The sequence below is a fragment of the Mytilus edulis genome, chromosome 11 (genome assembly GCF_963676685.1).
Source record: "Mytilus edulis chromosome 11, xbMytEdul2.2, whole genome shotgun sequence".
Classification (NCBI taxonomy): domain Eukaryota; kingdom Metazoa; phylum Mollusca; class Bivalvia; order Mytilida; family Mytilidae; genus Mytilus; species Mytilus edulis.
In genome coordinates, this window is record NC_092354.1 from 74,274,448 (window position 1) to 74,292,124 (window position 17,677).

Below are 17,677 nucleotides of genomic sequence, written 5' to 3' on the forward strand. Positions count from 1 at the left end.
ACACCACAATATCTTTAAGTTTGGACGTTCCAATTCTAATTATTAGTAAAACATTGAAAGTACAGATGACAAAAATAAAAGTTTTAGTGTACTTATTTCGTGTGTGTTTGTAGAAATCTGTCAGAGGAGTAGATTGTGACGTGTACATCACACAGAGAACTGATTGGCCACCAAATACATCAGGCTACAAGTCTACATGGGAATGGTATTTTGCTAAGGTAAGTCACCAATTAGTGATACTAACTTATTTTCGTCTCCGAGGGTATCACCAGCGCAGTAGTCATCACTTACGTGTTGATATGAATATCAATTATTATATGGTAATTTTTATAAATTTCCTGTTACACAACTTTGAATTTTTCGAAAAACTAAGGATTTTCTTATCCCAGGGATAGACCTTACGTTAATAGCCGTATTTGGAACAACTTTTTGGAATTTTGGGTCCACAATGCTCTTCAACATTGTACTTGTTTGGCTTTATAACTATAACTATTTTGCTCTGAGCGTCACTGACACATGAGTGTTATGTCGACAAAACGTGCGTCTGACGCATTGAATTATAATTCTGGTACCTTTGATAACTATATTATGTAAGTCAACAATGAGTGATATAAACTTATAAGTGCGTGAAATAGTGATCAATTTTCAGACATTAGAACACGGTAAATCAGTATATTTACAAAGTTTCAAAGCCTTCAAGGGAGTAAGGGTCCATCGGATATCATGGCTGACTTGTCTATGCAGTCTTTATAGTGATGACCTAATCTTTTCAAAACTGAGGTTGTGAGTTCGAATCCCGCTCATGGAGGGCTGTGTTCGACTTCGACCTTCATTGACAATAAATGCAAGCTTTCTTGTCAAAGGTAAAAGTCTTAGACACGTTCAGGATATTCCAATTACCCCAATCAATTAAACCGCTACAATATAACAAAGAGTGGTAAAGTTGCGTTAAACACCAGCTTACAAACCGTCATAAAAGGATAAGGACTGTGCTCTATTCTGTTTTCTACACGTATATAACGGAGAGAAACTTTGTATGGACTACCCTTATAATTTATAAGACCTACAGATAGGAGCCTGAAACTTTATGGAGGTAACTCTTACATTTCTCATTTAGATAAGTAAGTTTTGTAACCACGGAAGATAATCATAAATAAAAATAAAATGGTATATCAATTTTATGCGTTTGAAATGCTTTCCTGCATTTATATTTATCTGGAACTCTCAAATCTGAAAATGGGAAACTCACTGATGTATAGCAATCTTAATCCTTAAGGGTGTTCTGTAGGTTATTTAGAATAATTTCAGGTTGATATTTTATTTGTGTAACTTTTATGTTCTTATTAAAGTTAATAAGTCTTATCTTGAATATAAAAACCAGATGTGGTATAATTGCCAATGAGACACTTCTCAACCAAAGACCAAATGACGTAAAAATTAAACACTATAGGTCGTCTACGGCCTCCAACAGTGAGCGAAACCCATACTGCATTTTAAGCTACAAAAGCCCCCAAAATGACAATGTGAAACAATTCAAACGAAAAAACTAACGGCCTAATTTATGTAAAAAAAGACCTTATATCTGTGTTTTTTTTTCCATTTTTAGAAAACTTGGGTCCAGAGTACAGGACATACTTATGACTTTGGAATGCCAATGATGCTGTTGTTGAAATCCGATGGAGTAAGTTGGTAATACTAACAGAAATACAATGCAGCACAACAACATTGTACCTACTAGTATATTGATAAGATAAATTGTACATGAAAAAAGGGGGTTATTAATTAAGTTTATATGACACGATGAACCCCTCAACGTTCATGAATTTTAGACGTCTCGTGTTGTTTTGTTTACATATCGTGTTGTGTAGTCTAAACATATCGTGTTGTTTAGTTTAATCATATCGTGTTGTTTAGTTTAAACACAACGTGTTGTTTAGTTTAAACACAACCTGTTGTTTAGTTTAAATACCGTGTGTTTTATTGTTTAAACGCTTCGTGGTGTTTAGTTTAACATTTCGTAAATACAATATAGAATGAAAATCGGGAATATGTCAAAGAGACTACAACCCGACCACAGAGCAGACAACAGCCGAAGACCAACAATAGGTCATCAATACAGCAAAAAAATCAGCACCCGGCCCCAAAACAAAAATAAATACTAGTTCAGTGATAATGTACTTCATACTAAACTCCGAAAAATATATATACACCTCGCCAAAAGTTAAGCAACACCTAAATGTTTTTGCTTCTATTTTTTGTTTTAAAATTAAATTTGATCCTGCTTTGATTTCATACATTTCGTTAATCTATTGGTAATCGACAGGTCAGAATTCAGGTACAAATTCTATTCCTAGGTACCTTAAAAGCAGGGTTTATAAAGCTATTATATACAAGTGTTTCATTGCAAGTTTCGTGCAATGAAATGTAACTGTTAATCGCAGACTAAATTGTGTCAATTTACGTGCCCGTAGACCAGTCAAAAGACCATTGCTGAGCCGTAGGCATCGTCAAACTAGACATCAGTGGTCACTTGGTCACCGCAATAGGACTTTGAGACAGTGACGTCAAGTCCATGGCGTCCTTAGAATACAGCATACAGGAAACAGTACATTCTTGGAACTACAGCGTTTGGTGGTAGGGGTTTGACAGTTTATAGATGCTTTTCATTTGACTGCAAAATGGACCTTTATGGTCTGGATGGGACTATGACGTGTCAAAAAGATCGCTTTAACATACCTGGGGTATCGTTGTGCCACATTTTGACTATCACAATCTTGCAAAAAGACCAATATTCATTGACGATAATGCTAAGCCACAGAGAGCTCGCATTGTTTCAGATTATTTACGCAAGGAGGTGACTGACACTATTCCTTGGCCACTCATATCACCGGATATGAATCCTCTTGAGCATATCTGGGATGATATTGGTCGAAAAATCAACAACAGGATTCCTGCTAGTAAGAAGTAATAGGAATTACAAGCAGCCTTGATTGAAAAATGGCAACGAATTCCTGTTAGAACATTACGACGGTTAGTTCAAGGCATGAGACGACGTGTAAATGAACTTTTCCGGATGGGTGAAGGATACACTCGCTAGTGACCTAAATTGTACTTTAATGTATTCACAAATTGTCACTCTCGAGTTTTAAAAAGAATTTTGTGTATAATTGTGCAAAGCAAATTTTTCAAAAACGTTAGTATATTAAGTTGAAACTTCATCTTGTATTTTTATTTTACCATTTTACAACCATTTGCACAAAATGAAAAAGTAAAAAACTCAATCATGAAAACATTTCAAGCTTTCACTTTTCTATTAGCATTATATATGTCATTTTATAAAAACAGAAAATTAGTTCATTGTATCGATATTTCGGTTAGATATGCATTCAGTAAAAAACGATCCTGAAAATTATGAGGTGTTGCTTAACTTTTGGCGAGGTGTATTTATAATAAAAAAACAATTGTTGGGTAGGGGTCTTATTAACATATAATTCTTATATGATTTGCATATCTGTAAATACTTGAATTGGATTGGTCAATACGAAATTTTCTTTTGGTTTACACTTCGATAAACCATGTTTCCGAAACTACATGTACTTTCGTAATCTATTCATGCGCGATACACATTCTTGCAGGGATACTAGGATTTTCAGCAAATTGAGATTAAAAAACAAATGTATAACAGTTGTTTCTATTCCAATGCATATATAACAGAAAATAAATAAAATGAATGCACTAAAGCATCGAAAAATTTATAAAAATAAGATTTTAAATAAAATTCCGCGAAATTTCATGAACGATTTGGCGAATCTTCGTCATGGCAAACACGTGTACACTTCAAATTCGGATAAAACCTCATTAATGTGCACTTTTGGAGGTAGGTACTATTTTATTTTAATTTCTGTTGGATTTATAGAACATTTATGGATTTTAAAAAGTCAATATGGCGGCCAACTCCTTAGTTACGACCTGTCAGTTGTGCATGTGATGGTAATTATAGAAGCCTTTGCACAAACACATGTTAATAAGAAATCGCGAATATTTGGCTTAAGAATTATAAGGATTAAACACATTTTTTCTAGAGGTTATTGATATGTAAAACGGGGCTCTTACTCACAAACTTTACTTAAAGTCCTACGGACTTTTATTCAGTTTGTGAGTTAATCGCCCCGGTTTACACATCAATAACCTCTAGAAAAATGTATTTAATCCTATCATACTCCCGTTTCCCTTCGTTTATGTTAATAGTTTTCAAAAGCATGTATCCATTACAGATTGGGACCTATATCTACAATATTTACCAGTATGATGAAGAGCAGCGATCTATTTGGGAATTTGACACCAGCAAATGTTATAACTATACAGAAAAACATGACTTCATATTTAGACTTCCGGGTGAGTAAGTAAGACTCTGGTCAAATAAGCCAGATGTCACGCGCATAACTTCATATTTAGACTTCTGGGTGAGTAAGACTGTACAAATAAGGGAGTCTAGAAGATTCCCGCGAAATCTTGGCAAGTACACAAGTGTTTAAAAATACATTTTTTTATATTTCGCGGGCAGAACTTCGACCTAATATGCACAAAAGCGCAAAGAACACAGATCGACTCGGTATTTGCGTTTTCTGTGGATAAAAGATTGTTTCAAAGACAAATCTAGGAAATGTAAAGCAAGGTTTCGTCACTTCTAAAATAATTAAACAATTACCATCTTATACTTTTTTTAGGGACCTCAGAGACCAATTGATCTTAAAATGTGAAATACAGTATCATTAGCCTGTGAAAATTCATGTTGTGAGTTCGATACTGGGCGGGTGCGTTCGATTCCAATCGTTATTGACAAGGACTTTGCATTTGCCTAGAGATAGTCGGTGATTATATCTGGGCATTCCGGTTTTCTCCACCAACACAGAGTGAGACTGAACGAATTAAAGCAATAGTGCTGAAAATGGAAATAAACACCAATTTATATAATTTTTTTTTTTCAGGGAGTTATCAAAACGTAGCAGCACCAAATTTGCAGTTGTTCAAATACTCGGTTTTGCTTGCCATTAAAGGTGTATCTAAAGTATCTGCTGTTAGGATTGCAAATATGCAGGTACAATATTATTATATATGGGGCTCTAGCAGGGAACCCCTCAGGTCACAAGGTCAGATTTATAAAAAAAAAAAAAAAAAAAAAAACCTAATAAGCAGGCGGGGTTTTACCGTGTTTGAACCATTATATTCAAAAGAGGGTTATGGATTTTTGTCCGAGTCAGATTTTTTTTCCTAGTTTTTTAACAATATTAATCGAATTATGTTTTTCCTTCAAAATTTAACACTGGAAGTTAAATGGTCGTTCCAAGAATCATATAGTTTGCTGCTACAGGTTTTTAATTGAAATGATTCCCCATTCAAATGAAATATACTATTAAGCTTTTCTTATTTTGTAATTGGATTTAAAACCGGTTGAGTGTTAGATTGTAACATATAAATATAGATATATATGATAAAAATGGGGTATGTTTGCTTTAATAATGACGTATAAACTACATCCAATGAATTATTTTAAAACGCTATCATGGTATTCAACGATCTTAGCCATTAAGTATTATAAAAGAAAGGAAACATAGATTACGCATATGATAAAGCTGAATTGTTTGGTGCCCATAATCCAATATTACAGTTTGTTTTCTACATTTATTTACAAATAATATTTCAATAAGGTATGGAGATGTGGTATGAATGCCAATGATACAACTATCCATTGAAGCCCATATGAAGTGGAATCAAACATTCAATTGCGATTATAAGCATTTCGAAATATTAAATTATATTCAAAAAGGTTAAGAGCTTTTGAATAAAATGCTGATGTTTAAACATGCATGACTGTTAAAAAAATGTCCAGTAATAAGTATCTAAAACTTAGTAAATCAATTACGTTGTTCGATTTCTGAATTTCATATTTTTAAAGGATATTTGTATGCGTACGCCGACAACGACGCCAATGAAATAATTTTGCCGGTATTTAAAAATGTTATTTCAATTATGCACATGCAGGTCGATTACGGCGCAAATGACATTATTGTAATGGTGTTCGTCAATGTTATTTTATGCGCAGGTCGATTATGACGCGAATGACATAATACCATCAATATTTAGTAATGCTATTTCTATGCGCATGTCGAGTACGACACTCATGACATAAAAGTACATGTATCGGTATCAATATTTGTTTATTTTTATGAGCAGGTCAATTATAACGTCAATGACAAAATATTATCGTATCAATATTTGTTTATTTTTTATGCTCAGGTTGATTATGACGCCAATGATATAATAGTATCTGTATCCATACTTGGTACAGCACTCATAACAGGGAATGTACAAACTCCTGTAGCACAAGTACCACTCAGTCAAGCTGTCACAGGTCTTACCAACGCTATAAATCTGGGAAAATTCGTAGTAACTGTGGCTGTGGGTAGTAAAGTAAGTCAAATTTGCATAATAACAATGAACATAATTGTTATTAACATAATTTCAATTAATCCTACAGTACTACAAATTATTGAGTATAGTTATTAATTTTCTATTTCGGGGAAAGATGGACGGGGGTGGGGGCGGGGTAATTTACAGTAAAGACGATCCATGATAAAATTCACACTTTTCGCACTGTTGCCTATATCTATAACGTGGGGCCAGTTTTTCATGCCTATTTCATTTTCCCAGTTTTTATTTTGTTTTTAATATAAAAGCCGAAAGCGTTGACAATACTTTGCAATCATTTTTAGTTCCCACAATGCATTTCTTTAACTTTATGCCTGCTTTAAAATTAATAAGCCATGATAATCGATTGATTTACTTCTTGAGCTACATTGTAATAACATAGCATGTTCTCATTTCAGACAATGACTTTAACAGCAAGGCCATTTTCTCTTACACCAACAACAATAAAGTTTGGTTATTATAAACCAGGACCTAACAAGACTGTTTATTCAACAGGTAATAGTATAGCTTTTTCAGCTTTTATATAGATATCGGAAGATGTGGTATGAGTGCCAATGAGAAAACTCATCATTTCTAAATGTTAAACCAATTTACCCCAAAAACATGACTAGTGTAAAAGCATTCAAACGATGCATCATTTGTGATTCACATTTAAAACAACTTCATATCGTATTCAAACCCAATATCAAGCTCTCTTTTCAACTTTGGGTAGTTATATCTTATAATAGTAAAGCATAAAATAAAATGTACCTGTTGGTTGTTTTGTTCCATATTTTACCGCGTATTCCTGGGTCTGGACCGGGGTGGGGGCTCTATTGTGACTTTTTTCACCTGTTAACTATTATTTATCTGTTTTGCAAAAACAAATCTATTCTTTAAATTTCAACATCCCATTATTCTATATTATCTATCTTGTTTTAACCTTTATTCTGTACCATTTTCCCATTGTTGTTTTATTCTATTATCCCATCTAGACCCTAGTTCTGACTCTTCTCTTGCGGCAATGTCACTCGTATATTCATAGGTAGTTGGCTTATATTTTGAATTTTGTACGCGTCAGATTTTTTTCATTGTACTGTATATTAAACGTTGATCAGGAAGGAGACAGTGATTTATTACTGTGTAAGTAATGAAATATATAACCCGATCTTCACTCCTCTCTGTTCGTTTGTCACAGTGGTCGAATAGAACAACTGTTGTGAATTTTTTTATTTTCGTCGGTACCAATTTTCACGGATTGAAGTATGCATCAAAAACAAAAGGATAGGTCACCATATGGCCGTCATAGAGAAAAACACAAGTTTTGTGTTGTCATATTTGTAAATACCGTGTCAGAGTTATGCTTCTTTACATGTGTCAAAATGTAGCTTACGTTGATGTAAGATCTATAGGTTTTGATCACAGGCACTCGTCTTAGAATTTTTTTTCCCTAATGGCTATATATACATTGTATCTTTCTATAAAGGTATATAGGAATTTTTTTCTGAGACGAGTACCTGTGGTTTTGATGATCTTTGAAAAATGAATATTAGAATTTGTTTAAAGTCAACTTCTACAAGATAATATTTAAAATGAACAAAAAAAAAGGTTTTTTTTCTGTACTCAAACTGTTTTCAAATACGAAATAAACATTTCTTAACACACAAATGTTTATGTACACGAATTGTGTGTCTATCGGATGTGCCAACAGGTTTTTCAGATGTACAAAAATGTGTAAAATTTTATATGTATTTTTTAAATATACGTAACAATCAATTTAAATAATCTGTATTTTCTAGGTGCTGTGGTTGGCCTTGCAGTAGGAATGGCCGTATTTGCCTTCATACTAGGATTCGGAGCTATATATATGTTCTACAAAAGAAACGGGGGATCATTTGTGAAATCAGACAAGCCCATGGATAACCCTGCATATGAAAATGCATCTTAATAATTATATACACGTTTTAAAAAATACTCATAAATCATTGAACCATTATAAATTTGTATATCCGTGCAGTCGTGCTTATGTAATGTAAGCGTTATATATATTTTTCAGTTATGTTGAAATGGAAGTAAATTGTATAACTCGTTCCCTACAAATTAGGCTATGGTACAATGTAATGACATAAAGACACCGATTATTTGATAGAATTTAAATATAACTTCCTAAACATTAACCGCCATTGTAACACAAAAATGTCTATTGATATTAATAAATGATCTTTGTCATAATTTCACTCTAGTATAACATTAATGGCATAACATGAACCATATCCCCATGACATTTCAAGAGGAGCTTCTGTTTAGTTTCATGTTGAGGCTCATGTTTCTGTTTAGTTTCATGTTGAGGCTCATGTGTTTGAACTCCTAGGGCTAAAATTGTGAGAACGGTCAACAATTTTACAGCCCTACTAAACTTCAAAAAGTGCATTCGATTCACAATATTTCATTTTAATGCTATGATATTGTAATTTAGCCTCAAATCAAACTTTCAACTTCGTTCTTTTTTTAATATATCTACGTTTATGTGTAATGTTGTCGAGCGGAGAATGTGCAGTCATGAATGTCGGGTTTTATTGAAATAAACAATAATTTTAAATAACACGATAGTTTTTTCTGCCGCTTGTAATCACTATCAACGTTTTCAATCAAAATCATGGTAAAGAAGACTTTAAATAAGAAAAGTTGATCAAAATAACCTAGCACAAGATCATTTTACATGTTGTTAACCAAAACTTGTCCAAAAAATAAAGGTAGCAGTGCAATGATTAGAATGAGACAGCTATAATGATTACTTGTGTGAGTGTAAAATATCGAAAATGTGCACACGATCAGTGCTTTTTAACCCTATGGAATTTCAAAATAAAGCATTCAATTATAATTCTTATAATAAAATTTAATACTGCATATCATACAACATTCCTACCCTCTTTGCCTAAATTTGGACATCTCCTGATGAGACTGATCATCGCATTTGTACTCCTGTGCAACACGACGTGTGCCACAAATGGAGTTGAAACAGCTTATCCTTTCGGCGGAATGCGCTCATCCCCGTTCGTGTTGCTATTTTCTTAATTTTCTAATTGAATTTGTTTATTGATTTCGTCTTCATTCGTTTTTTTGCCATGTGTTGTCAGTTGTTCGTCGACTCATGAGTTCCGAATGTTCTTTTGTTATCCTCAGCGTCGCCCTTTCTTCATAACCATACAATTACCTGATATACATGTATCAAGTTGTTCGTTTGTGATAATATCATTAGAATCACGTGCAGTCATGTGTGTTGCATTTTATTGAGAAATGAAATAAAATGTTAAAACTGCCTCGCGATTTGTGTCAGCCGATGGAAAGTGCGAATTTGTTGATACAGTATACATATACAAGACATATACATGTACATATACATGTGAAGTAAATATATGTTACTGTAATGTTGAAAATCATATGCATGCCTCCGGATACGTGAGTTTCTCGCTGCAATTAAGACCGTCTGTTGTTGTCTGTTCTATGGTGGGGTTGTTGTGTCTTTGACACATTCCCCATTTCGATCCATTCTCAACTTTAAAGTTATACTGAAGCTAGTTTGTATATATCCATTCTCTAGGATTGTTAAGTTGTTGTCTTATTGAGGTTTTATTTACCCTTCTTTTTCTCGACCATCTTTCCATAGTTTTTCTTTGGCGTAAACTTTTCATTTTTAATAACACGCAATGTAAAAAGGGCCCCATCGTGTAGTACACAAGACTATACGTACATGTATATATAACCCTACTTTCAATGACCTTAGTAAAATCTGAGGACAACAGAGCATCCCATAGGACCTCTATATAGTACAATGTAGAAGCATAGGCGGATCCAGGGTTGGGGGGGGGGGGGGGGGGCAGTCCCCCCGTTCGTGGAAAAAAATTGGTTGATTATATAGGGAATCATTGAAGCATGACTGGAGCGCCACCCCCCTTTTTAAGGTCAGTCAGCGGCCCCCCACCCCGTAGGAAAAGTTATGGATCCGCCACTGAGAAGCTTGGTTTCTGTCAGTACCTGAGTGGTATACTGTAAATGGTTAAGCGTCTGTATATCTAGCTTGTCAACATTGAGGAAATGAGTTCGAACCCTGAATGTGGTAGGTGCTTACGACTCTAATCTTAGTTGACTTAGATTCAAAGTTGTCTTGCCGCGAAGATCGGTGGTTTTCCTCGAGTACTCCAGCTTATTTCACCAATAAAACTTAGCCGCTGTGTAATTGTTGAGAGTGGCGTTCAATACCAAACGTCAATTAACAATCAATCTTTATTACACGGTGAGACCAGTAGAACGGAACCAATATCAATTGTCACATCAATAACAAATGTTGTTCTTATTATACATTACCGTATTCATTTTGCAATTACACGAAGGAACATTTCTAAAATGATGCAGACCTAATTAACGCAGATAATTCTGAAAATGTGTTACATGTATATGTATTCCAATTATAAAAATATCCGTAAATAATTTAAAAAAATACACAGTAGAAAATGAAAACATTAAGTAACAAATATAAAAAAGAAGATGGGGTATGATTGCCAATGAGACAACTATCCACAAAAGACCAAAATGACACAGACATTAACAACTATGGGTCACCGTACGGCCTTCAACAATGAGCAAAGCCCATACCGCATAGTCAGCTATAATAGGCCCCGATAAGACAATGTAAAACAATTCAAACGAGAAAACTAACGGCCTTATTTATGTAAAAAAAATGAACGAAAAACAAATATTTAACACATAAACAAACGACAACCACTGAATTACAGGCTCCTGACTTGGGACAGGCACATACATAAATAATGTGGCGGGGTTAAACATGTTAGTAAATACTTTTTTTATATATTTATTCAAAATATAAACCATAAACCATTGCAACGGAAAATATTGAATCGTTAGAAAATTTAACACTGGTAAAATTATCCGTGTTTTTATTCCATAGACACCGGCTTCCGAATTGCATTCCCGGTTTTTCTTTCAGACTTCCTATACTTACTACAGCGATTACTTTATAACGTTTCAGTCCTAAAATTTTAATTTTCTCCATAATTTTTGAAGCAACGTCCTGACTAAGTTCTCTGCACTTGGTAGCATTATATTCAACATCCTTTAAGTTTTCACTGAGCACTTCTTTTGTGGCGCGTTCAATTTCCGCAGTTTTAAAAGTCTTATCGGGACCCATTTTGAAAGTGTTTTCCAATTTTTTGCCGTGTAATATTCCATCAGAACGTTCGCCAAGGGAGGTAATCTCTAAAAACGGTGTCGAATCACTGACGTTACTCGATGTGTGTCCTTGACCTCCAAAAGGTGCAACAAGCCTCGAGGCAACAATCGAACCACGCATGCGCCTACTCTTTGGAGTGATGGGTTCACTCCTGGTTAAAGATGATGATGCTAAATTGGACAATCGGCGAGACATTTTGGCCTTTATTAATTCAATCAACCTGCTTTAGAACACCCCTTGTCTTGCACCTGAAAGTAAACAAATAAAGGATTATTATCATCAGTATTTTTATTACTAAAATATAATTTAGCGTACATAAAAGAACAAGACAAATATCTCATTAAATAATTTCAATTTGAATTCCAATTGAAACTATTTCCCTATTGGTGTACTTATTTTTATATTTCTTCTGACGGAAAGTTGTACCATGAATTAAAATAAGGTTGGCATAGTTTATAGTTTACATGTTAAAGAGATATCTACCAATAAAAGTGTTTATTACGGTGCTCGGAGACTTGACACATTGACTCACAAAGGTTTTTGAAACGATGTGTTAAAAGATTAGACAACATCATATTCTGCAACTTCATTTATTTTATTGTATAAAAAATAACAATTTATAAATTTCGTGCACACCTTGCCTCCATCAAGAACCCCCCCCCCCCCCCCCCCCCCACAATAGTATATTTGAAAGCCTTGGATGTATAAATTAATAGAAACATTAGGATCTATATATCTAAAAAAAAAAATGACACGACTATTAATTCATTCCTAAATAATTAACATTAGAAAGGGCTATATAGTTAGAAAGGGAAAACTTAGTAGTTTAAATCTCCTCATATAATTTATTCATACAATTAAATTACATAATAAAATAATTAAAACGGAAAAAAAGTTTCAGTTATTCATATTTGTATACAATGCATTATTCCTTCTTTTCCTTCAATAATTCATTCGTACTTCGGCCGACTCTTGTATCCTTTGATCTTGTTTGATTCATGAATAAAAATACGTCATATGCTACACACAATAGTCGATTTGACAATTACCACACATTTTTAACACATATTAATTTCCTTTTCAAATAATACTGCTCACAACATTAACTGCTAGAATCTTTTTTCGTACATGAATTTGTCCGTTAGTTTTCTCGTACGATTGTTTTACATTTGTCATTTCGGGGCCTTTTATAGATGACTATGCGGTATGGACTTAACTAATTGTTGAAGGCCGTACGGTGAAATATAAGTGTTAATTTGTGTGTCATTTGGTCTCTTGTGGTGAGTTTTCTCATTTGCAATAACATGTATACCACATCTTCTTTACTATATGTTCCTATAGCTTTTACTAGCTAACAGTAACTTCAAGTACTTCTAGATCTCATATCTTTTTTGTTTTCTTTAACTCGTGCTGATTTGATAAGCTATTTTAACTGGCGGAATTAAGCGCTTTGCAAACGATTTAGTTCCGTCACATTCATTTTATGTACCCGACTTAAGTCAGAAACATGTAATTCAATGGCTGTTGTTGTTGCATGGTTGCTGTCTATCGGATTAATTTTTCTTTTATTGTTTCAACATACATCTGGCCGTTGGTGTTTTATTTGAATAGTTTCACAGTTTATTATGTCAGGGCCTTTAATAGTTTAATATATAGTATTGATTTGCTCACTGTTGAAGGTCGTACAGTATCCCAATGATTTGCTCACTATGAAAGGTTTACAGTACCCCTATGATTTGCTTATTGTGAAAGATCGTACAATGCCCCAATGATTTACTAACTGTGAAAGGTCGTACAGTACCCCATTGATTTGCTCACTGTGAAAGGTCGTACAGAACCCCAAATGATTTGCTCACTGTGAAAGGTTGTAAAGTACCCCAATTATTTGCTCACTGTGAAAGGTTGTACAGTACCCCGAATGATTTTCTCACTGTGAAAGGTTGTACAGTACACCAATGGTTTGCTCACTGTGAAAGGTCGTACAGAACCCCAATGATTTGCTCACTGTGAAAGGTTGTACAGTACCCCAAATAATTTGCTCACTGTGAAAGATTGAACAGTACCCCAATGGTTAGCTCACTGTGAAAGGTCGTACAGAACCCCAATGATTTGCTCACTGTGAAAGGTTGTACAGTACCCCAAATGATTTGCTCACTGTGAAAGGTTGTACAGTACCCCAATTATTTGCTCACTGTTAAAGGTTGTACAGTACCCAAATGATTTGCTCACTGTGAAAGGTTGTACAGTACACCAATGGTTTGCTCACTGTGAAAGGTTGTACAGTACCCCAATGATTTGCTCACTGTGAAAGGTTGTACAGTACCCCAAATAATTTGCTCACTGTGAAAGATTGTACAGTACCCCAATGGCTTGCTCACTGTGAAGGGTCGTACAGTACACCAATGATTTGCTCACTGTTAAAGGTCGTACAGAGCCCCTTACGTTATTTGCATCATTATCCTTCAGTCTTTGTTGGGTAGTTGTCTCATTGCCAATTATATCATATCTTATTGTCTTTTCGATCTTTAGTTATATCTTATATGTGTTCCGAGTTGAAGACAGTACCAAAGTTGCTGGTTGGATTGAAATACAGAAAAAAAACAGACACTTTTATTATTGGGGGACAAAGCTGTAGGATTGTACATCTACGGTAGTAGGTGTATGTATAATTTATAAAATTCGTGCGTCCGTCTGTCTATCTATTTGTCTTTCTCAAGCCAGGTTAAATTTGTGGTTTTGCGAGAGTTAATCATGAAATTTGGGGTACATCAATTAGTAAACCTGTTCATTTGAATGAATTCGTTTAAAGATATATACATGTATGCCAACATAAAGTTTTTACCAGGATTTTGCAGTTACCTGAACAGTATGGAAGGGAATATCCGCCATAATTATTCAATTCTTAATTTGTGAAATGCAATTTCTTTATTCAAGAAGTTTGAAAAGTCTATAATGAAATAGTTTCACAATATTCCACACGAGGTCGCTATTTCATTCTAGACTTGTCAAACTTCTTGATTTGTAACATGTTGATTTGTAACTTGTAGTTTTTCTTTAGAAACGGAACTTCTCATTGACTGGACGCGGGAAAAATTTTGCAGACGCGATCTCACCAAACGTGACTCAAACAAAGTAACTACATTTCACATACTGTATTAAGAAATTTATAGAAATTCATGTAACGAATGAAGAAAATACGTGAACAAATTAAGAAATTGTGTTTACACCTTAAGTATTTACATTTTACAAATCAAGAAATGTAGAAATTGACGTAACGGATTGAAAGAATACATGTTACAAATTAAGAAATTACATGTTACGAATATAGAAATTGTATTTCACAAATAAAGAATTGCATAATTATGGCCATAGAACATTGATATATGAAAGTGTGCGCGTGGTATTAAACAATGTATATACAGGAAGATATATATATTCTTATGTAAACAGAAAATACAAAATCTTTTCTAAAAGATTGTTTTCTATATATATTCTATGCCTTTTGAATAATGTTGGTTTGAAAATAAAAGTATTTAGATTAACAGAGAGTGTGTCAAAGAGACAAGAATCCGACCAAAGAACAGATAACAACTCCGGGCCACCAATGGTTCTTCAAAGAAGCGAGAAAATCTCTTATTGGGATGACGACTCCTAAACAATAATACATCCTATTTCAGCAAAATATCTGCCAAACAAAACTTCGAAACATATAAATGAAACAATATTTATAAAGCACACAAGACTAACAAAGGCTATAGGTTCCTGACTTGGGACAATTATACGGAGGTGTTAAACATGATTTGTGGGATCTCAACCCTTCCTTAGACCTGGCCTTGAAGGCATAAAACTTTGCTCAGTGCTCGGAGCACAAAAATCATGTTTGTATGTCTTTTTCAATTTTAGTCATGGCGTTGTCATTTTTATTTATTTTTGATCTATGAGTTTGACTGTCCCTCTGATATCTTTTGTCCCTCCTTAACTGACATGCCAGCTGATGTCATCGATTAAACCGAATTCATCATATATATATTGTATATATGTTCCGGACCATATTAGTATTTGGACCATACGCGTATGGTCATGACCATATGCGTATACTCATATGGTCCGACCATACGCGTATGGTCCGACCGTACGCGTATGGTCGGACCATATGAGTATAATACTCGTTTGGTTATTAACGGGCCGGACCATATGAGTATTTGGACCATATAGGTATATCTATTTTTCCAAATTACATTATAAACGTTTCAATAATACAAGAACTTTATCTAAAAAAAACAGTGATGGTTTAAAACATGACAATTTTTTAATTTTATAATAAAAAAAAACTACGTAAAAATTTAATATTGATGCCATAGTTAGTTTTCATCGCTAGTTACATTAGTGCATGTAGGCTTGGATGACATTCACTTCCACATGGTATCATAGCTTTTTTGCATTTGCAAGTTTTGTGCACGATCTTTTTCATTTACACATTTTGTTTGCGAGTGAAAAACAAGCCTTTTTTGCAGCTGCGTACAGTGATACCGAGGTCTTTGGCAATTCTGATGTCTACAGTGTTTTTAAGAAGCTCTAGATCTCAAATATCGTAAAATGGTTGACTGCAATACACCATCTTCACAACACAACTTAAATAAACTAATAGTATGCTACTTTCCTGTGACTTCTTATGTAACAGTTCATTAAGAAATTTTTGGAATTTAATTTTTTAGTCGACATATTGCCATTTACTCGTAATAACAAATCGGTTATGACCATCGGTAATGACCATCGGTATAAAATGTGTTTACTTTAAATTTGACAATTAAGTAAAATTAACAATGTGAAACTTCTTATTTTTATTTAGCTTATCTTTTTATTATAATATAACGATAAAATTACCTATATGATAGCGTCTTTTGAATGAACGGTCATACCATATGAAGAGTTTAGAAGTATTAAAAGTAAACTGTAACAGAGTGTTAATTACCCCGACCATACGCGTATGGTCCGACCATACGCGTATGTTCGGACCATATGAGTATATACCCATATGGTCATGACCATACGCGTATGGTCCAAATACTCATATGGTCCGGAACATATATATTAAAGAATTGGACATGTTTTATATAAATAAGTAAATAACACTAACCTGCGGTACACGTTTTCGTTTGTTAATATTCCTCGTTTGTAATGAAGCCACCAATGGTTATATTCCTCCGGTAACGAGACAACCCGATTAACACGAGGTGTGAAGTCAGGGATAATCTCTCATGGATAATCTCTATGTCTTTAATCCACATAAATTACGAACTTCTGTTTTAATTAAATCAACAATTCTTCTTAATAAACCAAAACATTTTTTTAATACTTGACCGAAATTTAATATGAAATTCTGTTCTATTATTTCTGTTTATATCCTTTCACTTAGAAGAAGTTAATCCTACGTTAACGATAATCTTTTAATCCTTTAATCTGTACAATGGGAACACGATCGTTTGTTATAGACCTCAGTTTATATTTGATTTAAATTTTTAATATTAAATTTAATTGATAATATCTTGGACACGCGCCGTTGCACGTGAATGGGCTGGGGTCAGATTTGTTTGTGACACCATTTAAATGATAATGTTTTGTGTGATATGAAAATATTTATTTAGTTTAAATTATGATTTAATCGTGTTGTAAATTGAAATATACAAACGTACATGTCAGATTCCTTTAGTACACTCAGGTATATGATATATTATAATATGTATAAAAGTCTATAAAAAGGACCAACCAGCAAATTTACTATGTATCGGATCGTCTAGAATAGGCGATACTATGCAGATTAGGAAATAATTATATCAGTCTAAAAATTTGCACAACGGTACTGATATAAAATGTTATTATACGAAAATGTTGTTATTAAATCGTGTTATAATATATATCTATGTATACTATATAGTTTAAAGTAATTGTTATTACATATAT

The 17,677-nt window shown here is 33.8% G+C and overlaps 2 protein-coding genes across 3 annotated transcripts in view; one reads left to right on the forward strand and one right to left on the reverse strand.

Moving 5' to 3' along the window:
• Positions 1-9,070, forward strand: part of LOC139496264 (uncharacterized) — a 33,312-nt gene extending 24,242 nt beyond the window's left edge. The window contains exons 9-16 of one of the 2 annotated variants that reach the window (XR_011657583.1): positions 114-218; positions 1,607-1,681; positions 4,275-4,395; positions 4,989-5,098; positions 6,298-6,471; positions 6,888-6,984; positions 8,268-8,787; positions 8,818-9,070. Coding sequence is in view for 1 of the 2 variants with exons in the window: in XM_071284760.1 (XP_071140861.1) it covers positions 114-218; positions 1,607-1,681; positions 4,275-4,395; positions 4,989-5,098; positions 6,298-6,471; positions 6,888-6,984; positions 8,268-8,416 (831 nt within the window). In the remaining variant the exon portion in view is untranslated. Of the gene's footprint in view, positions 1-113; positions 219-1,606; positions 1,682-4,274; positions 4,396-4,988; positions 5,099-6,297; positions 6,472-6,887; positions 6,985-8,267 lie in introns of both variants that reach the window. The other variant, XM_071284760.1, reaches the window with a different exon arrangement.
• A 2,239-nt stretch (positions 9,071-11,309) lies between these two features.
• On the reverse strand, positions 11,310-17,209 carry LOC139496266 (dynein light chain Tctex-type 5-B-like). The gene is made up of 2 exons (XM_071284761.1): positions 16,854-17,209; positions 11,310-11,964 (listed from the first exon to the last, which is right to left on the reverse strand). Exon 2 carries the CDS (start codon positions 11,909-11,911, stop codon positions 11,339-11,341), a length of 573 nt encoding a protein of 190 aa, XP_071140862.1. The 5' UTR covers positions 11,912-11,964; positions 16,854-17,209; the 3' UTR covers positions 11,310-11,338.
• Between the last annotated feature and the right edge of the window lie 468 nt (positions 17,210-17,677).

Bases quoted from the DNA above. Each gene is read 5' to 3' on its own strand.
- LOC139496266 (XM_071284761.1), bottom strand. From the start codon at position 11,911: ATGTCTCGCCGATTGTCCAATTTAGCATCATCATCTTTAACCAGGAGT.